Raw genomic sequence first — 22,740 nt, 5'->3', positions numbered from 1 at the left:
AATTCTTATTTTCAATGACGGCCTGGGAACAGTGGGTTAACTGCCTGTTCAGGGGCAGAACGACAGATTTGTACCTTGTCAGCTCGGGGGTTTGAACTCGCAACCTTCCGGTTACTAGTCCAACGCTCTAACCACTAGGCTACCCTGCCGCCCTGCCGCACTGAACATTCTCGCCCTAGCAGAGCTGGTTAGGCTGTTATGTTATCCAGAGCGTTGGTGACTGCAACTGTGCTGTCAGATTGTCTGTTCGTAAATTCAGAGCGTTTCGCTCTGAGTGTTCAGAGCGCACACTGGACAGTATGGCCGATGAGTAGGGTTGATCAGAACGTCCTGACCGCACAATGGCAGTCAAGCACCCAAGCTAACTGGCTAACACTGGATAGGTTCCTAGTTATTTCCAGACACAAATGAGAAAACACCCCACTCTTAACAGTTTACTCGCACTAGCAGAGCTGGTTAGGTTGTTTAATGTTATCCCAAGCATTTGTGAATGTAACTGTGCTGCTGGTAACAATTGAATGCCATTTTTTGCATACATTCACTGACACTGGCTATATTGAACAGGTGTTGAGCGTTTGTAAATTCATCAGTTATTCTGCACTCCGGCACACTCAGGCGAGAGTGCTCTGAAATCGGAGTTGATGGCCAGACTGAATTTACAAATGCACCCGAAATGGATACTTGCACAGTCTTTTGTTAAGACATGTAGCTTGCTAGCTAGGTAAACAATGATCCATAATCCCAATTTATGATGTTACTACCCTGCATGATTCTGCAGGTAGCTAACCAACCAGCTTCAATGTTAGCTAGCTAACATTAGGCTATAGCTAGCCAAGCAAATTGCTCTGAGATATAAATAATAAGATCATACACGTAACATTAGCTAGCTAGCTAACAGTACTTTAACTTGAAATAAACCATTTTCTGTCAAAATTAGAAACAATAATATCTGAAAATGTAGCTAGCTAGACTATCTTACCTGACACGTCTCCTGTCAGATGCCATGGTTACCCTTAGTTTGAAGATGTCATCCGGTGACAGGTGTCTCAGTCCTCCAGAAAGTGGAGAGCAACACTTATGCAGTTTTACTACACAATACATTTTTAAAAAGCCGCGTTACACAGGACTACCTAGACAAACTGAGCAGATCAAAAAGACAGAAGCGTGCTATATGGCAGACCAATCCAAACTCATCTCTCAGCATGTCCAGCCCACTCCTTATCTCAGCCAATCATGGCTAGCGGGAAGGTTGCTGACTTTTTCTGTGGCTAAACCAACTAGGCTCGTAATTTTTAACAATTTTATTTGTATTTATAGATGGCTTACAAGTTTGTTATTAAGGCACATGAAAGTTCAGATGTTCAAGAAGGAATTTCTGCCAAAAAACACATTTTGATAAAAAAATGTTTTGCATTAGAACGGCTCTCCTGTAAAGTAGTGACCCACGATATACGCCTAGTTTCCTGAAACGGGTCACAAATGGTTACTTGCATAGTAGCAATATCAAAAATAGATAGTGTCAATATAAAGAAAAAAAGAACAAGTGTCGATGCCAGTAGAAAGAACAAAATAATATACAGTCTGTACAAGAACAATATCAATAACGATATCAGTGATAGATTGTCAGGACTTCTAGGAGTAGTGGGTGCGGATTCAGGCGCAGAGAGCAGAGGGTTTAGGACAATCGTATTTATTCCGGTACAGAAACGGTCACGCCAAAAACAGGACCCAAAAAGTCTGGAGAAAATAAGAACAATGCACATCCACAAAAACGAACAGAGGAACAAGAGCAGGCGGGCATAACCGGCTTAAATAGTCCTAACCAAAACCCAAACAAGAAACAGGTGTAACCAATAAGACAAAACTAACAGAAAAGGAAAAGGGGATCGGTGGCAGCTAGTAGACCGGTGACGACGACCGCCGAGTGCCGCCCGAACAGGGAGAGGAGCCACCTTCGGTGGGAGTTGTAACATAGATGAGCTATTTATATGCATACAATCGGGGGTAAAGTGGCTGAGCAGCTGGATAAAAAAATAAATAGTAGCAACAACGTATGGCGTGTGTGTTATGAGAGAGTCATGTGAATAGAGGCACTGCAGATAGTGCTGATGACTTGGAACTCGCCCCAAATGATGTACTGGTCCATCCGAACCACACATGAACAATGGAATCTGTATTTGGAGAGCCTGTTTCTGTCCTGCCCTTGACTTTGGTGCAGAGTATGTGATGTCTATAGCCTCTTTGTTGCAAAATTCCCTGATCTTCTGTGGTGGTTAAGTTTATCTCTCCTCATTTGAGGGTAAATAAATTATCACACAAGTCAGTCATACTTAAACTAAATCTTTATTAACTTATTAATAAGGGATACAACACACACATATAAAGTGAATTGATTGAGTGCTCTACAATAATGATGGCTGGTCGACAAATCACTCTTAGGTGATTCGTTGAGAGCCCCGAGATAAAGGTATAAAGGTATTTTATAGCCAATAAACACCCCCTTCAGTCTACATGACAAACAACAGATGTATGGAATGGGTCACAAGGTTAAGATTTGTATGAAAGATACTTATAATTCAGAGCAGACAGGATCTGCTGTAAAAACTATTTTCATTGTGTAAAAACCAGGGTCTGGCCCTGGTGTCATCTCTCCCTGGTACCATATAGAACAGAAACATTAACTCATGCTCTGGAATGCAGTCTCTTTAGGTTTTATCACCCAAAAGACATCGTAAATCTCCTGTCAGTGTTAAATCTCCCAGAGGCCCATCCTCAGTAGAACACACCCAGATGAGTGTTCTAGCAACCCATTATTCTGTTGCATAAAACAACCTTTTGATGCAATAACAGTATTAAAACATAACCTTGTAATTGCTCTTACACTTCTCAAAAATAGAAGTTTGTCTAGCTGTGTCCAGTCCAGGTGGTGCTTGTACAGGCAGACCATCTATGACAGGAAGGATGTCAGCGTTGCACAGCAGCTGAAACCTGGTCTTGACTGAGTCTGAACACTCTTTGGCGACAACAACACCAGGCTCCAGAGCATCGAAGCTGTAAAACAGGAAATAACAAAAAAACATAGAGAAGACATTACAACCTTGCGTAACATCAATTCACCTCCCAAGGTTAGATAATAATAATAACCTCATACAATGCAATAAAAATGATATTCACCTGAAGTGCTGGTACTGCTAGATCTATAGCAGCGGCCTAATGTACAGAGTCAGGTGTTGTTGCCAGCCATAGCTTTCAACCAGCACCGTGCCATCCTCCAGTCCAACCAGCTGTGGGATGTTGACCAGTCTCAGTGCTGTGCTTCACAACACCAGCAATCTCAGACAAAGTGGTAACTCTAGTCTTTCTGAAGTGCTGCTTGATGAGGCCGAAGCACCAGTCAGAGGCAAGCTTGTGATCAGGAACTGAAGGTCCAGACTGGGGTGGAGCTTGTGCATGGTCCGCCAGGCACAATACCAGAGCACAAACTTGTTCTTGTTTTGGCCACTGCAGTTATCACAATTCAGGTCCACATGTGTTTCCCCAACTCCGTAGTTGAAAAGTGTATGTAGTTGATGACTGGGCGGCTGCCTTTTCTGGATGACATGCCTTCATCAATCAAGTAGTTGACTTGTTGTGGTATTCCTTCACAGCAGACACCAAACAAGCCACACTAGTGAGGATTTTAAAATGAGATGGGACCTGGCTGCATAGGGTCAGAAGGACAGTGCACCTGGAAACAACAAAAGAACATAAAGATAAATTAAATGTATTGTCTCACCCCTGTCAGTCTGTCTTTACACAGCTCGGTGAAAGGTATTTGCCTACTTCCCAATTATATATTGTGTGTGTGTGTGTGCGTGTGTGTGTATCTCTCCATCTCTGTCCGTAATCAGTATAAAGGAGGAAATAAAAGCTGTAATGCATCCTGATGTCTTGCTTGCTGGTTCAGTAGGGGCCCCCAGAGACAGCTGCAGGTCTTGACAGGTGGTCTTGCAGTCAGCAACCATCATCTGGTAGACAGACCGCTCACTCTGAACAAGTGCTTGCTTGGGCCAGCTCTCTTTTTGATGGGAGACATTAGACCATTCTCCTTGTATGACTGGTGGAGGAGAGTCAGGCGTGTTGTATCTAGACTCTTACCCGTATACATGGATGAACGCTTCACCACAGACTGTCACCCCTTTCATTAAATAAAACATCCTGTCGTTTCCGTTTAGTTTGTACAGCTTGCATGTCCCCTTGTGTCAAGTCACTCAGGTTCACATGGTCTGATTCATTTTCAGAGTCAGAGAAGCCAGCATGGTACGATCATCCTCCTGAAAGTAGTCCATTACAACCTTTTCCCACTGACCTTTGTCGATAGTGCCTGATAAATTCAGGGCAGCAATGTTATGGAGAGCAGTAGCAACACATTAGCAGTTCTCCATGTCTAACGTTGTATCTTTAGAAAAAACTGCAGCTAATTTTAAAGACTGAAGACGGCAGACCAATCCAAAACTCATCTCTCGGCATTTCCAGCCCATTCATTATCTCAGCCAATCATGGCTAGTGGGAAGGTTCCTGTCTTTTTCTGTGGCTAAACCAACTAGTCTATTAATTTAACAACTTTATTCGTATTTACAGATGGCATACTAGTTTGTTATTAAGGCACATGAAAGTTCAAATGTTCAAGAAGGCGTTTCTGCCAAATAACGCATTTTGATAAAAACATTTCAAATGCCTCTCCTGTTAAGTCGTGACTCATGACATACGCCTGGTTTCCTGAAATTAGTTACACTTTTCTGTTACTTCCTTTCACACCGCCTGATATAGAGGTCCTGGATGGCAAGGAGCTCGGCCCTATTGATGTACTGGGATGTCCGCACCCCCCTCACCACCTGGGGTCAGCCTGTCAGGAAGTCCAGGATCCAGTTTTCAGAGGAATGTGTTCAGTCCTAGGGTCCCACGTATGGCGGCGAGGTTGGAGGGAACTATGTTGTTGAACGCTGTGCTGCAGTCAATGCACAGCATTCTCACATAGGTATTACTCTTATCTTGGTGGATGAGAGCAGTGTGGAGTGCAATTGAGATTGCATCGTCAATGGATCTGTGGGGCGGTAGGAAAACTGGAGTGGGTCTAGGGTGTCTGGGATGATGAAGCTGATGTGTGCCATAACCAGCCTTTCAAAGCACTTCATGATTACAGATGTGAGTGCTACAGCGGTAGTCATTGTGGCAGGTAGCGTTAGAGTTCTTGGGAACAGGAATGATGGTGGTCAGCTTGAGACGTGGCGATTACAGATTGGGACAAGGAGAGGTTGAAAATGACTGTGAATATGCCTGCCAACGCCCTGGTTAAAAAACCTTACTCACGTCGGCCTCGGAGAGCAAAATCACCCAGTCCCCTGGGTCAGCGGGGGCCCTCGTAAATGGCTCGGTGTTGTTTTTGCCCAAAGAGTAATAAAATGCATTGAGTTCATCTGCTAGAGAGGCATCGTTGGGAAGATCACGTCTGGGTCTTCCTATGTAATCCGTAATGGACTGTAGCCCCTGCCACGTGTCGGGTGTTGGAGCCTGGATTGCACCTTGTTCTTATATTGTCCTTTTGCTCTGTTGTTTTTTTTTTTACTGATATAGGGTTATAACCATCAGCCTACCACCCTGCATCCCACTGCTGACTTGCATCTGAAAATAAGCAGGGTTGGTCCCTGGATGGGAGACCAGATGCTGCTGGAAGTGGTGCTGGAGGGCCAGTAGGAGGCACCCTTTTCACTCTTTCCCCCCAGGGCAGTGATTGGGAACATTACCCTATGTAGGGTGTCGTCTTTCGTATGTACGTTAAACGTGTGTCCTGGATCTCTGTCGTCGCTAAAGATCCCATTGCACTTATCGGAAGAGTATGGGTGTAAAACCCCATGTTCTGGCTATATTCCCAATATGGCCACCTAATCAATCCCAGCTTCCAATTGGCTCATTCATTCCCCTCTAACTATTCCCCAGGTGTTTGCTGTAAAGGAGAATGTGTTCTCAGTCAACTGACCTGATAAAATAAGGGTTAAATAAATATGAATATTGCTTATCTCCTATTATGTATTGATTTCCTTTTCATTCTTTATGCGGTGTGCACTGCACGGGAACAATATCTGGTTGTTTGACCCTTATTTTACCAGGTGACTGAGAACACCTTCTCATTTACAGCAACCACCTGGGGAATAACCAGGGAGAGGAGGGGGGTGAATGAGACAATTGTAGGCTGGGGATGATTAGGTGACCGTGATGGTATGAGGTCCAGATTGGGAATTTAGCCAGGACACCGGGGTTAACACCATGACCATTGTAATGTTTGTATGGCTGACCCCAATTAGTCGACTGGTCGATTGTTTGGTCATTAGGCTGTTGTTCGACCGAGATTGTTTTAGTCGAGCAGTAACATATATATACAGTGCCTTGCGAAAGTATTCGGCCCCCTTGAACTTTGCGACCTTTTGCCACATTTCAGGCTTCAAACATAAAGATATAAAACTGTATTTTTTTGTGAAGAATCAACAAGTGGGACACAATCATGAAGTGGAACGACATTTATTGGATATTTCAAACTTTTTTAACAAATCAAAAACTGAAAAATTGGGCGTGCAAAATTATTTTTTAGTCGGGGACAGCCCAACATTTTTTCAATTAATCCGGTAAGGAATGGGTTGCCAACTGGAGATTGTTAAAAGAAATATGTTATTTCACTCATTCATTCATTCATTTGTGTATGCTGCTTATGTGGTTTCATGTGTGGTCCCCTAGAGCTGTACGAAGTTAATGTGTAAAGGAAATATGGAGAGGTGCTCTGCGGAAGTGACATTTTATTCCCCGCATCCAAAGGCCGTGGCGCGCATGTTATAATATTCACTCCTATACTGAGTTAACCTGATCCATCATTCTCTGTTCTGTCTGTGTCTACAGAGCCCAGTATGAGGATGGTGTGACAGACGGCTGGAAAGACAAATAGAGGGACTGTAGAAATCATTACCATCAACAGCCAGACCATGGCCACTGCATCCATCCTCACCCTCCTCCTCCTCCTCTCCTCTCTCCATCCCTCTTCTGGCCAGGTGATCGTCAGCTCCTCCTCCTCATCCTCCTCTCTTCCAGACCCTGTCATCACTCCATCCCTCAAACCCAGTCTGCCCTCCTCTCGTCCCAGAGGTCGGAGCGACGGGTCTGTCAGAGTGATCAATACGGATTGGCCCACAGAGGGAGGCGGTAGGGGGGAAGGGGGCTCTGACCTGGGACAGGGTGGGGGGGAAATGGGCACTCCCACAACACAGACTAGAACTAAAGACCTCAGTCAATCCCATTCCCCCTCTCAGAAACTCAACATTGGGTCTGCCCAAAGCCAGTCCACTTCTGTTGAGGCTAGGACAGGTACTATGGTAACCCCAGAACCAAGTGGGGTTGCATCTGCAAAGGGACCAACCGCGCTCCCACCCACCAAATCCTCAGGTGCTGAGCCAGTGACATCAGGGGGCAGGGAATCTGATGGACCAATCGTACCAAGGGATGTAGATTGGCAGATGACTGGATCAGGAAGTGAATTTGTCCCTACAGTGATGGCTGTTGTGAAAAAAGAGTCACCGGTTGCCTTGACAACGTCAGATAGAATGGCACAGTTCCGGCCACAGGCTCAGACGGCTTTCAGCGGAGGGCCATCATCCAAGATGGCCGAAGCACAGATGACCCCGAAGGTCAGCCTCACTGTCCAGCCCCGCCTATCTGCCCTGACAACAGCCAAAACAATCCTTTCCACACAGTCACCTGACATTAGATTGACAGTCGTCACTGTGGTGTCAACAGTCCGTGGAGGAGTAGTGACAGGTGAGTACCTAAAGATAAACTTATATGTACAGTACCAGTCAAAAGTTTATTTAGACTATTTTCTATGTTGTAGAATAACAGTGAAGACATCAAAACTATGAAATAACACATATGGAATCATGTAGTAACCAAAAAAGTGTTTATATTTAAGATTCTTCAAAGTAGCCACCCTTTGCCTTGATGACAGCTTTGCACCCTCTTGGCATTCTCTCATCCAGCTTCATGAGGTAGTTACCTGGAATGCACTTCAATTAACAGGTGTGCCTTGTTAAAAGTTAATTTGTAGAATTTCTTTCCTTAATGCATTTGAGCCAATCAATTGTGTTGTGACAAGGTAGCTGTGGTATACAGAAGATAGCCCTATTTGGTAAAATACCAAGTCCATATTATGGCAATAACAGCTCAAATAAGAAAAGAGTAACAACAGGCCATCATTACTTTAAGACAAAAAGGTTAGTCAATCTGGACAATTTCAAGGACTTTGAAGTTTCTTCAAGTGCAGTCGCAAAAACCATCAAGCACTATGATAAAATTGGCTCTCATGAGGACCGCCACAGGAAAGGAAAACCCAGAGTTACCTCTGCTGCAGAGGATAAGGTCATTAGAGTTACCAGCCTCAGAACTCTGTTATTAACTGCATCTCAGATTGCATCCCCAATAAATGCTTCAGAGTTCCACTGACAGACACATCTCAACATCAACTGTTCAGAGGAGCCTGCATATATTTCATGGTCAAATTGCTGCAAAGAAACCACTACTAAAGGACACCAGTAAGAAAAAGGGACTTGCTTAGGCCAAGAAACACGAGCAAAGGACATTAGACCGGTGGAAATCTGTCCTTTGGTCTGATGAGTCCAAATGTGCGATTTTTGGTTCCAACCGCCGTGTCTTTGTAAGACGTAGAGTAGGTGGACGGATGATCTCTGCATGTGTGGTTCCCACCATGAAGCATGAAGGAGGAGGTGTGGTGGTGTGGGGGTGCTTTGCTGGTGACACTGTCAGTGATTTATTTAGAATTCAAGGCACACTTAACCAGCATGGTTACCACAGCATTCTGCAGTGATATGCCATGCCATCTGGTTTGTGCTTAGTGGGACTATCATTGTTTTTCCAACAAGACACTGACCCAAAACACACCTCCAGGGTTATTTGACCAAGAAGGAGAGTGATGGAGTGTTTCATCAGATGACCAGATGACCTGTCCTCCACAATCACCCGACCTCAACCCAATTGAGATGGTTTGGGATAAGTTGGTCCGCAGAGTGAAGGAAAAGCAGCCAACAAGTGCTCAGCATATGTGGGTACTCCTTCAAGACTGTTGGAAACGCGTTCCTCATGAAACTGGTTGAGAGAATGCCAAGAGTGTTCAAAGCTGTCATCAAGGAAAAGGGTGGCTACTTTGAAGAATCAAAAATATATTTTGGTATTTTACCAAATAGGGCTATCTTCTTATACCACCCCTACCTTGTCACAACACAACTGATTGGCTCAAATGCGTTAAGAAGGAAAGAAATTCCACAAAGGGTGGCTACTTTGAAGAATCTCAAATATAAAATAGATTTAGATTTGTTTAACACTTTTTTGGTTACTACATGATTCCATAGTTGTGATGTCTTCACTACTACTCTACAATGTAGAATATAGTACAAATAAATAAAAAATCCTTGAATGAGACTGGTAGTGTAGTTTCAGAGGAATATGTTTTAACCTACAGTAGAAGTACTAGTGGAGTAGTAGACGTTCATCCATAACTGGAGCTTGAGTACTGTGTTATAATCTCTGAGTGGTTCTTTATCATGTTGTTAGATCTTTTGAGTGACATTTATGTAGTTGTCAGCAGTGGGGCTGCTTCATGTCTCTTGTGTCTTTCTTCAGGTAATATGACAGCTAACACTACTACAGCCACAGACGGACCAATAGTAGGACAGACCTCCACTGTGACATTACCATCTCCCATAGCAACCACTCCTGGCTCAACCAATCATCAGCCAAGTACCACAGCACAAGGAGCAACCACCACAACTAAAACCAATACGACGACGACAACAAAAGAAGAACCCATAAATACTTCAATAAGCACAACCAATCAACCGACAAAGGCTACTGAACCAGGAAGAACTACTAGTACCACCAAACAGTCTGCCAAGACAGGTAGAGAAAGTAGGCTTTTGGGTGTTGTAGTTCCCTGGGTGGAAATCAAAAGCCGCTTTGACTGGGCCTAAGTATCCTTTTTATTTATGCAGCTGGAGTTTTTACTGGAAGTTCCTGGAAGAGGCTCAAAGGAGGGAAGAGGCAGAGACAGAGTAGGTGAGAGAGGGATGGAAAGTGGATGTGCCCAGGGTAGACTCAGGCAGGAAGGAGAGGAAGATGGACAGAGAGAAGAGCATAGAAACAATGTAGCACACTCTTAAAAGTAAATATGCCTGGAACACCTTTTGGGTTGCTACACCGATGAAATATTTTTAATAATATATCAGAAAAATGGAGGTGTGGCTTATTGGAGCCGTGGCTTTCAGATAATTATTTTTGGCCACCCATTAGAGTAAATGTAATTCTTGTTCATCATGTTAAGTTTGTACACTACAAATAAAGTTATAAAAATTGAGTGTTTATGCATATTACATATTTTAATATAATATTAACATAGCTGACTACCTATAGTAACTGTTCCTAGTTTGGGATTTGACTAGGCACTTGGGGAACTCATAAAACTCTGTAAGCCTCATTGAAGCTATAAAACGGTCAATGTTCAACCTTAATATGACAATACAACTGAAGAGATTAACAGGAATTACATTTACTCTAACGGTAGGCCAAAAAGTATCTATCAGAAAGCCACACACCACATACTAAGCCATGCTACATTGAAACATTAAAGGGTCCTCCAATAAACCCTCAACTAACCAAAGGTGCAAATATGAACCATTGACTAGCCATGCTTCCTTGAGGATCTCCAAGGGTTCCTTCCAATTCTAAGATCGTAGAGAAAATAAGAAAAAGAGATAAAGGATTAAAGAGTGATGCTGAGAGTTTGAACAATGGAAGGGGATAGCGAGGACATAGAAGAGTAAGGAGGTAGTGAGTGAAAGATAAAGTAAGGCAGAAGGAGTGGTAAGGGTATAGAAAGTACACAGGGTGAATAATGAAAACGAGATGGATGAGAGAGTGATGGAGAACAGGAAGAAGTAGAGGAGAGGAAAAGCAGACAGAAAAGGAAAATAATGACACGTGGGGTCTCTTTGATACTATCAGGACAACATTTGAGCCACGTTTAAACAACCCTCCATTTGGTCTGTTGTCCCCAGGAGTGTACTGAAACTGAATGACTATGCCTCTTTACAGAACACTGAGGTTGATAGGTTAACTAATGGCTCATAATAATGATAACAGAGAGATGCTTATATAGTATGTGCTTTCATAGTTGTCAGCTATACTCTGGTCATTATTTGAACTGGCTAGCCAGCTAGAATGAACAAAAGCATTGTTTAGAAATAGCTTTTGGTTGCCTGGCTTGCTAGGTTGACATTTACTGAACTAATTTTTAAACGGATGGGTTCATTGATGTTGAAATAGAGAAAGTATGCTATTTGGAGACCTGGACTGCTGATATAATCATCTCGCTATAGGACAATTGTCTACAGACATGTCGATAGACGGACTGTAAACCAGCCTTTAAACTTTTTTCATGTCTGTGCAACATGGAAACTGACAGTCGCAATCTAATTGTCTACAGACATGTTGTTAGACCACGTATAAGCTGGCCTTTAGGACTCAAAGAGCTCTGAGTGTTCTGTTCACCATTTCTTTACTTCTCCAAGTGTGTGTGTGCGTTCTTGCGTGCGTCAGCTAGCGAGCACGCACGTGTGCATGTGTGTGTGTGTGTGTGTCTTTAGAGAAGGCTGGGAGAGACTGGTAGAATTTACGATTACAAATTGTCTGAGATTAAAGTTGAGCCAAACCCCATATATTTCTCGTTTGGACAGCATACAGTGCATTTGGAAAGTATTTAAACCTTTTTCTACATTTGTTACGTTACAGCCGTATTAAAAAATTGATTAAATATAAATATTTCCACGTCAAACTACACACAATATCCCATAATTACAACGTGAAAACAGGTTTTTAGAAATTTTAGCAAATGTATTAAAAATAAAAACAGAAATACCTAATTTACATAACTATTCAGACCCTTTGCTATGAGATTTGAAATTGACCTCAGGTGCATCCTGTTTCCATTGATCATCCTTGAGATGTTTCTACAACTTGATGAGGTGACCAAGAACCCAATGGTAACTCTGACAGAGCTCCAGAGTTCCTCTGTGGTGATGGGAGAACCTTCCAGAAGGACAACCATCTCTGCGGCAAACAAAATTCTCTGGTCTGATGAAACCAAGATTGAACTCTTTGGCCTGAATGCCAAGTGTCATGTCTGGAGGAAACCTGGCACCATCCCTACGGTGAAGCATGGTGGTGGCAGCATCATGCTGTGGGGATGTTTTTCAGCGACAGTTGCTGGGAGACTATTCACGATTGAGGGAAAGATGAACGGAGTAAATTACAGAGAAATACTTGATGAAATCCTGCTCCAGAGCGCTCAGGACCACAGACTGGGGTCAAGGTTCACCTTCCAACAGGACAACGACCCTAAGCACACAGCCAAGACAACGCAGGAGTGGCATCAGGACAAGTTACTGAATATCCTTGAGTGGCCCAGCCAGAGCCCGGACTTGAACCCGATCGAACATCTCTGGAGAGACTTGAAAATAGTTGTGCAGCCACGCTCCCTATCCAACCTGACAAAGCTTGAGATGATCTGCAGAGAAGAATGGAAGAAACTCCCCAAATACAGGTGTGCCAAGCTTGTAGCGTCATACCCAAGAAGACTCAAGGCTGTAATCGCTGTCAAAGGTGCTTCAACAAAGTACAGAGTAAAGTGTCTGAATACTTTGTTTTTCCTTTGTGATTATTGGGTATTGTGTGTAGATTGATGAGGGATTTTAAAAAAACAAAGTATTTAAAAAAAAAAAAAAAAAATTTAAAATGGAATTGTGATTGGAGTGTTATTGGCTTAACAGGATAAGGTGGAGCTCTCTGGGAAAATGATTTGCTTGTTTTACCTTGAACTGCAGATCGTATTGTGTATGTGCATTTTCATGTGTGAACACGTGTGTGTCAGAGAGAGAGCGAGAGAGTGTGTGAAGGGAGGGGGAACAGGCATATGTGATAGATATTGTGGCAGGTCTTTGATAGTTTCAATTTGTGTCATGTGCTTCATGCTCCATTCCCACAGATATATTATGTGCTATACAGGATTTTTTTCAACATTTTTCATTGTAATTTCTGAAAATGTCAATTTATTTTTATTGAACCTTTATTTAACTAGGCAAGTCAGTTAAAAACAAATTCTTATTTATAATGATGGCCTACCCCGGCCAAACCCTAACCCGGACGACGCTGGGACAATAACAGTGCGCCGTCCATAACATTTTTTTTATCACAACTCATAAAAGTGTGGTAAATGTGTACATTTTCCTGTTTTAAATAGATATTGTTCAAAACAAGCTGTTCAGTTACTTCCTACTCCGCCCCTCAGAGACTGCCAGCAGCTCCGCCTCCGTGGGCACATAGGCCTTGCGAACATTGCTTGGATTGTTTTGACAGCTTTTTGCTATGAGGGGGAACTGCCCTAATGAAATTGCAGGAGTTCATAGCATAAATTATAACAGCACAAAGTAAGGGGACCGTCCTGGGGCTTTCAAATGTGCGTCCATTCAGTCAGAACTTAAAGGGCAAATAAAGGTGTGTTGACTGTGTTAAAGGCACTGAACTGTCTTGTTTGCTGAATGAGCAAATGAAATAGGCAGTGGCATGGTGCATATAGCCATAGAAGCACAGCGACTATGCCTCAATGCAGTCGTGATCGTGGCTTATTGGGAGTGTGGCCATCTTGTGAGAGTGAATGTCATTCCAGTTCATCTGCTCTTTTTTATTTATTCAAATCTGACTAACCCAGTGCACTGCTTGCTACAAATTCTACAGTGCCTTCAGAATGTTTTCCTACCCCTTGACTTATTCGGTCACAGCCTGAATTCAAAATGGATTAAATAGATTTTATTCTCACCCATGTACACACGATACCCCATAATGACAGTTTAAATGTTTTGAAAATTAAGTAAAGAAATATCTAATTTACATAATTATTCATAGCCCTGATTCAATTCGTTAGAATGACCTTTGGAAGCGATTGCACACCTGGATTGTACAATAATTGCACATGATTATCTAAATGCACATTAAATCTTTAAGCTCTGTCAAGTTGGTTGTTTGTCATTGCTAAACAGACATTTTCAAGTATTGCCATATACTTTCAAGCTGTTTTAAGTCAAAACTTTAACTAGGCCACTCATTCAATGTCATATTGGTAAGCAACAGTGTATATTTGGCCTTGTGTTATTGTCCTGCTGAAAGGTGAATCTGTCTCCAAATGTATGTTGGAAAGCAGACTGATCCAGGTTTTCTTCTAGGATTTTGCCTGTGATTAACTCTAATCTTTAACACATACTGTATGTACTTTAAGAAAGTAGTGTGCGCCTCACACACACTTGCACATCAGATGCACACACACACACAATATTGTACAATATTTGCACATTATTCATTAAAGAAATATTCAAGCTCGGCCAAGTTGGTTGTTGATCATTGCTAGACAGCTATTTTCAAGTCTTGCCATATATTTTCAAGCCCATTTAAGTCAAAAATGTAACTTTTAAAATAATAATGTGCAAATATTGTACAATCCAGGTGTGCAAAGCTCTTAGAGAGTTACCCAGAAAGACTAACAGTTGGAAATGCTGCCAAAAGCTATTGTATCATGTGTTGACTCAGGGGTGTAAATACTTAACGAAATTAGGTATTTATGTATTTTAATTTTCAATACATTTCCAAAAATGGATAGGTGATAATAAGAGAGAGAGAGACTATTTACTATTTGGATTGTGTGTGAGGGCTGTTTGGGGTTGAAAGAGGTGAACTGTTTCACAATTACCCTTTGTGATTTTTGCCCTCATTGGAAAAGTTTAAATATTGAGTGTTGAGTGTCCTTTGGCCTGGTAGGAGAAAAGAAGGTCAAGATATTCAACTCCCTGTGGGTTATTAGGAGAACCTGCTGTGCTTTCAATACACTCTTCTCATAGGAAATTAGCCCCCTCTAGTGGGGTAGATGGTCCACTGTATGTGTCCACTTGTTTTAGCTGGGTTCTGCTATATTAAAGAAAGTGTATTTGAGTATTATTGTCAATCATAACAATCATGTTTTGGGACAGTTCAATATGATGAATTAACAATTTCTCTCTCTGCCTCCAGGGATGTCCCCTCTCCACATCACCCCTACTCTACATATAGTCAGAGGGCGGTACAACCCCAAAAATGACACCCGCCCAGTTCAGAGGAACCACTCTATCCCTGTGGGCCGCCCTCACCTCCACCCATTCTCCTCTCCCTCCTCCACTCTCAGCTCCTTAACTTCCCCCAACGGCACCTCTCTCCTGTGGGATGACCTGAGAAGGACGCTGGGCTTCGCCTGGGGGCTCCACGTCTACGGCTCGGCTGTCCTCTTCCTGCTCTTCCTGGTTGGAGCGACCCTGGCTCTGGTCCTATCCCCTAGCATGCACTGCCCTCACCGTGGTGCGCTGGTCCTGGCCAACACCCTCCTCCTCCTGGCGGGCGCAGCCAGGGCAGCTATGTGCCTGATTGACCCATATGGAACAAGGAAGATTCTTCCACGGTCTACATTGACTGCTCTTTATAACCTCCCTCTGCCGTTACTGGTGTGGGCTCAGGCTGCACTGGTGCTGGTCGCCATGAAGGGGGCAGGTGTGAGTCTGCTGCCATCTGCTTTGGAGCGCCCTCCTCTGGTGGCTGTGTTGGCTGTATTACAGTGCACCCTGCTGCTGGCTGCTGACCTGCTCTCCCCAGCCCTGTCCCCAGCCGTGCCTGTCACCCTGCAATCTCTATCTCTCTGCTGGGGCCTGGCACTCTGTCTGGGCTTCCTGTGCTACGTCTTCCCCAGCCTCCACCACCCGCCCACCCAGCCACCTATCCCAGAGGAGGGGAGGGCAGTTGAAGCTTGGCCGGGGGGTAGGAGGGCAGGGTCGGTGGTGGGTCGTGTGCTGGTGTTGTCTGCCCTCCTAGGGGCATTGTGCTGTGGGCTCCATGTCCACGCCACCATGTGGCTCTACGGGATGTTGGGGGACTGGAGGAGCTTCTGCTGGGACTGGTGGCTGGTGCACTTCTGGGCCCGGCTTTTGGAGCTGGCCTGGGCCTTTTCTCTCATTCTCTCGGGCTCCTGGGTGTTCTGGAGGCCCCAGAGGGCCCAAGGGAGAGGAGAGGAGGGAGCAGTGGAGAGCAGGGGGGGAGGAGATCTCCCCTCACCTGGACAGTCATCTGGGTCGACTCATAAACACACCTGCTGGGCCAAGATAGTCAAGAGCCTGACAGGGAAGCCCTGTGGGAAGTCAGAGAGTAACGGAGTGGGAGGGATAGGAGTAAGAGGAGGCGGGGCGGGGGAGCTGCCTAATAACTGGGCAGGGCAGGAGCGCTCAGGGGCTGACATCAGCAAGAGTCTGATCAGAAACAAGAACCGTGAGGCTCCACCATCACTCCCCCGTGGCATCAAGGACAGCAACCGTGGACGTAACCAGAGGGGCAGGTCTGCAGAAAATGGGGTGTCGGACAGGTCCACAGGATCTCTGTTGCAGGCGTTAGGCCACCCCCCACTGCACTTGCTTAGCGGCAGCCTGGAGCAGGAGAAGGAGTCAGGGGTGTCTCTGTATGAGTTTGACCTGCGACCCCCCTCCCCCATCGACCTGAGCCGCAGCATCGATGAGGCCCTGCACCAAAAGCACCTCCTCCATGGGGGCAGCCTGTTTCAGCCCCTGTGCGCCCCCTCACCCACTCCCTTCCCGGGCTCAGCTGTCAGTCAGGGGGGCCCCTGGCTCCGCAGGAACACCGACCCACAGATCTCTGACAGCAGTGAAGATCGCTTAGCCTGTACAGATTCCTCCGTGCCACTTGGGGGAAGTGTGCCCAGCAGTGTTCCAAACAGGCAGGTCACTGCTCCCCCCACGCCCTCTCACCAGGGGCACTGCTGGGCCGGGGACGGGGGAGCCAGTGTCCCCTCCTCAGTTTCCTGTCCCATCTCCCTGCACCCCTCCAGAACCTCCAAGGGGCATCTTGGGGATGAGGGGGAAGTCGACACAAGGCTGTTCCTCACCCCAGACACGAAGACCCAGAGGGGGAGGGTAAAGAGGGAGGGAGCGGGAGGGAAGAGTTACCTCTTGGTCAGCAGGCAGGATGACTTAGCCAGCATCAGCAGTGAGATTATTGACCTCTGAACCCATAACTCTAACCCAGGACCAATGACCAAGCCCCAAGCAAAACCATCAAAAAACAAACTTACATAAGACCTTAGACTTAAAGTTATTACCTAAGTGTTATCTAGTCAACTAGACTTTATCATAAACATTGACTCAACTACATGAGGAATGTTACGTGAATCATGGACAGAGGACCTATTTTGAGAAGATGAGGGAAAATACATAAAAGCTTTCATATCCCCTGAGTAAAAACAGATATGGGACATTATCCAGTGTTTGCTCTAAATGTGAGTGGTTCAAATGTATATATGGCACAGGTGTGGCTAACCTGACTCAGATTCTTGTGTGAACAACAGAACACACACACAAACACACGCCTACAGATACACACCTGTGTACATTTGATTAACTCGCTGCATTTCAAGCATCACATACATCAGCACATACTGTACATTCACTCCTTGTAGCACTATTATTTAAGGTGGTACTGAGCGAACAGAGGAATGGATTGATGCAGGATTCATATTGGTGACTACCCAGGGATTCCTTAAAATGTTTATTGGTCATCTCTCTACCATTCCCTCTGAATCTGTTGCCAGCCATGTATGTTAAATATGAACGTCGTGGCTCCTTCCTTTCTGAAAGCCCCTGTTAAAAATGCCTTTATATGAATTTATTCACTTTGTTCGCTTTGATAGTATTAATTTTCTGTCCTTGATATTTGAACTTGATGCATACGTTCATGTGTTTTTAAGAGTTGTGCCATACACATTGATCACATTGGTGGTTGATTTCAAGTTATGCTTAAAAATACATTAATAACACATTATGACCTGCGTGACAACAGTGGTCTTTTTCCATATTTCCTCTCGCAGGAAGTTCGTGTAGCAGTCCACATGCATAGGATTGCTGGTAATCGGCTCATAATTGAGTTGCTGTTTCAGTAGTTTGCCTTGTATGTAAATGTGATGTTTATTAAACAACTGAACTGACACGCAGAAAGAAAGTGCATTATCCTGTGAAACTGTGGCTGTTGCCCGGAGCTGAAGCTAAAATAGTTCCTGCTAAAACCAGACATTTTAGTTTGAAAATGATGCTGATACATTTCACCTGCTGATTGTGTGTGGTACATTCTATCATCACAGACTGTCAAAGCCCATGACTGCATTTTGTAACACTCAATATAACTGACATCACTATAAACATACCCACAATATTTTATCAGTTGCAGCATATCACTGCACACCGTGAACTTTTTTTATTTTTTAGCTATGCTCCTTGCTCCATACAGCTAAGCAGCTACGTATATTTAATTATATTTGCCTACTGTACTATGAACTACAACATTTCTGTACTGTAGTACGCTACAGCCTAGACATGAGCACTCTAGGCAGAAGTATTTTTACTACTCAAGAGGAAAATATCATACAAGTATATTATGTAACGTAAGAAAGTATGTATGTTATTTTTGGATCTTTGTAAATAAAGGTGCACTTCAAAAATGATCAAAAGGTATTTACTGTGAAGACAATCTGAAGTGGTTTACTGCAGTCTTTGAAGCGTTGAACAGAGTTATCTGCCAAGAGAGTGATGACTGGTCATGGCTTATGGGGGAATATTGGGAACAGTGACTGTCCAGCCCTAATTTCTGATATGCAGGGCTCTGTTCAGGATAGAAGTGTTGAAATAAGTTTCACAACAAACAATACCAGGGATTGCAGTAGACATTAGCATTTCATTTTTAGGGGTTAAATGGCAGTGGCACTCTCTAATTTGGAGCTGTGTCCATTTTAAAATGATACTGAACAAAGCCCAGGAGTCGACCCTCAGTCCCATATCTCCTTTTGAGACCTGGGTTGAGCAAAATAGGCACAAAATGGGAGAAGATATTTTGAAACGGAGTAAAATGGGGAGGTACTAGATCACCTTTTTTTCTTTTATATTTAAAATCCTTCCAAATGTGTCATACCGAACACGGCCTGGGTCCCTGTGCGACAGGATCAGCTGTTTTCTGCCTCTTTCAGGGTAATTGCAGTCTCTCCCTGTGACGTGAAATGATTGACTTGTTTAATATTTACAGTACAGTACAATGGGGTGGTGCTGTTGTCCACATTCCTTATAACTACACGTTTAGGATCAGATCACCCTACCTCCAATTCTAACCTTAACCATTTGGATGGATGACGAATATCTGACCCTCTATCCGTGATCTGGGACAACTTCTGCCTTCTCCTTCATTGCATTATGGGGTTGGGTTAGAAGGACCTTCAGCAGTGATTGGCAGTTGTGGGGATGTTTGTGTTGTTTGTGCCATAGTACAGCAAACCAATCAGTCCTCCTCTGTGAACAGTCATCACAGTGCAGAAGTAGAGATTTTCCAACATATTCATTTAATTCATTTGCTAATTGACTGTTTCTATATAAAGTTGTATTATATTGTGTTGCGGCATCTTATCTGGTTTCAAATAAATATGAGAAATATTTTAAAATAATCTGAAATAATGTTATTACTTATTACTCTTTACTTACAGTATTATGTGTTATTACACTTGTAGTACAGGTCTTAAAAATGTCACAACATGTAAATTGCTTTAGATAATGAAGGCAGTCCTATATTATTATACAGCTCATTAATTTACTCGTTTATTATCTTGTTCACTTAATCTTTCCATCCATGAATCTTTTTAGGAAGTTGTTCTTGTGTCCTTGGCATTACGGGCCACATGAGTGAGTGAGAGAGAGAGGTATATAACAGAGAAACATAGAGGACAAGCATAAATGTATGCAGACGGTACCCTGGAGTTCTGCTCCCAGATGGACTTGGGCAGCAACTGGACTGGGAGGTGAGTCTTGAGGTGAGGAGAGGTGGTTAACTTGTCTAGAACCTCCACCCCCAGGACAAACAGTAGAGTAATAAAGTAGCTGTTTGATGGCCATAAACAACGTCACCAATCCCTCTCTTGATTTTAAACATGTTTTTACATATCCATTTTTTTTACAGTGAAATTACAAAATGGCAGAAGTAAATGTTGAAGTTTTCCAATTCTCTATTATAAACTGAAGGGAAGTGGAATGTGCATCTTCAGGAAAGGAACTTGGATGTCAGAAGCTCAGGGGCTGTCTGACCAAAGTACAGCAGGTCTAGAATGTAGGAGACCAACGTGGTTCCTAAGAAGGATAAAGAGAGAGGATGGATACACAGTCATTCACAAACCCAAACACTGTCTTTAATGAAACATCAACATCAGACATAGAGAATGTAATCCAGCCTGGCCTGGAAGTTATTCTTCTGTCCCAGCTGTCAGTGAAGTAGTTGGTCATAGAGACTATGGAAGTCAGAGTTTTGGTTTAAGTTGGCAGCCCCATCTGTAAAAATGAGAAATGTAGGTTATTTTCTCCAGAACCAAAACAATGGGGTGTTTAGGATGTGAGGTTTAGTCCTTGTGAAGTTTTTTTAACAGTGAGGAAGCAGATCTGACTTTTCTTGCCCAGAGTGGGGCTTTTTATTTGGGTGGAGATAATTAGCCGGTGACTGTACAATATACACAAAATATAAGAAACATGTTGCACTGTATATAGCGTACATTCTCCTTGTATAGCCTATAGCATACATTCTCCTTGTATAGCCTATAGCGTACATTCTCCTTGTATAGCCTATAGCGTACATTCTCGTGTCTTTTACTTTTCGTGTTGTAAATTAGTTTTTATTTGGCTCTTTAAGATCCCAGTCAGGATCTTCTATCCTTTAACATATTACAACTTATTTTGTGACAATTGCGTTGTTTAGGCTACTCTATAACATGCTAGAAATGCATTCATAAGGCTTAAAAGGCCATAGCCCACACAGTGGTGTGTATTCATGGACACTAAGGGAAGCCAGGCTTCCCCAAAACACTTACCCCAAAAAATTACAATTAAAATACTTTTGTCACTCTGTGTTTCACAATTTTCCTTCAATTAGCAAGAGGCTGAATGTATCTCACAGCAGAAAGCTTCCTAGCGAGCGAAACAGCGCCCCTATGTCTCTCTACGTGTAGGCCATCCAGTGTTGCCAACTTAGCGACTTTGTCGCTATATTTAACGAGTATTCAGACTCCTCTAGCGACACATTTTCAAAAAAGCTACTAGCGACAAATCTAGCGAATTTTTCTGATGTTATTGGAGACTTTTGGAGACTCTGGCGTGAAAGCACGTATCGTTCTTACTCTTCTCAACGAGCAGCGGGTGCTGCCATGGGCCCCACCCCAGTCCCAAAGCCAGCTGCAGTCAGAGCAGGAGACCCCTCCGCTTCCAGACTGCAAATGTATCGCGCAAGCGGGAAGCCGCCGCTGGCTGATTCCGCCCTGGTTTACATTTTAAAAAAACAATTTACTTGAATTAGGGCCAGACTAGTCACCATAATTCTCTCACATTACCATTGACAGTTTTTTTCTATTGGTCCATTTAGATTGTTAATGTAGATTGTATACAAAAACAAAAAAAAATGTTAAAAAATGTTTTACTGTGGCTCCTAAACTAAACTAAAAAACTAAAAAATGTAATAAAAAATTTAATTAAAACTAAGTAACTCCGCCAGAGTGTCTCTTTTGGGTCACTTTGCCGCTCCCTAGCCCAGATAAAGGAGGAGGTTTGGAATTGTGACATAAAAAAAACAAGAATCGACAGAAAACAGTTCATTTGTAGTTCTATACATATTTAGGGTGTTTAGGGTCACTCACTTTTCATTTAGGGTCACTCACTTTTTGTCTCCCCCACGACGTTATTCCTCTCTCCTAAAGCGTCCATCACAATTACATGCACATGGCCAATTATGCAAATTAGGTGATGATGTCATTTAGCAACTTCTAGCGACTGAGGGCATCTATCTGATACTGTCCAAATGAGTATGACATTGTTGTCGCCTGTAGCATTGAATGCAAGGGTGCCAGTGAGCATATGGTCTCCCATGACAAAAAAAGTATAAAAATGTAGCCAATCAGCTTTGAGCTAAACTGAGCGAGCTCAATTGTGAATGGTCCTGGCAGGGAAAAAAAGTTTCATGGGAAGCCAGTTTGGATTTCAGTACTCTCCAATCAAATTGCTTTGAGAGCATATGTCATTAACAGAAACAACTTGAATTGTTGCATCTAGTTGTGTTGTTGTCCTCTGGTGGCTAGCTAGCTAGCAATGAGGAATCGGCACAGAAGCAGCCCTCTTCCGGGGCCGGAACTGATTGAATCGGCCCAGAATCGAGTGTCGGATTCGGCCCGGAATTGAGCCGTTTCCGTCTTCTGGAATTCAGCACGAATTGCCAGCATCTTACCAGAATCCCTCCAGAAGTGGCCCGATGCAAATGTTTATAAATTACCCGATTTAGTCATTTTAAATATTACTATTATACATTTTATACATACAAATTATACCCATCGCCAAATGTGTTGTTGTTTTTGACCCCCTTTTCATCATATCCAATTGGTAGTTACAATCTTGCCTCGGGGAGGCGAAGGTCGATAGCCGTGCGTCCTCCAAAACACAACCCCGCCAATCC

General features: G+C 43.5%; 2 protein-coding genes across 4 annotated transcripts in view; both read left to right on the top strand.

The window, feature by feature from the left end:
• Nucleotides 1-18,715, top strand: part of LOC110531968 (uncharacterized) — a 34,330-nt gene extending 15,615 nt beyond the window's left edge. For all 3 annotated transcript variants that reach the window (XM_036987866.2, XM_021615516.3, XM_021615515.3), the window contains exons 2-4: nucleotides 6,928-7,839; nucleotides 9,715-9,990; nucleotides 15,202-18,715. In XM_036987866.2, coding sequence (XP_036843761.2) covers nucleotides 7,011-7,839; nucleotides 9,715-9,990; nucleotides 15,202-17,231 — 3,135 coding nt within the window. In that variant the 5' untranslated portion in view covers nucleotides 6,928-7,010 and the 3' untranslated portion in view covers nucleotides 17,232-18,715. The remainder of the gene's footprint in view (nucleotides 1-6,927; nucleotides 7,840-9,714; nucleotides 9,991-15,201) is intronic.
• The window catches only part of LOC110531972 (transmembrane and coiled-coil domains protein 1), a 466,184-nt gene that overhangs the window by 174,970 nt on the left and 268,474 nt on the right, over nucleotides 1-22,740 (top strand). The window lies entirely within an intron of this gene.

Source organism: Oncorhynchus mykiss, chromosome 9 (assembly GCF_057628025.1).
Source record: "Oncorhynchus mykiss isolate SJ-2025 chromosome 9, ASM5762802v1, whole genome shotgun sequence".
NCBI classification, from domain to species: Eukaryota; Metazoa; Chordata; class Actinopteri; order Salmoniformes; family Salmonidae; genus Oncorhynchus; species Oncorhynchus mykiss.
Note: the sequence above shows the minus strand (reverse complement) of the source record. Positions and strands in the feature narration are given on the sequence as shown.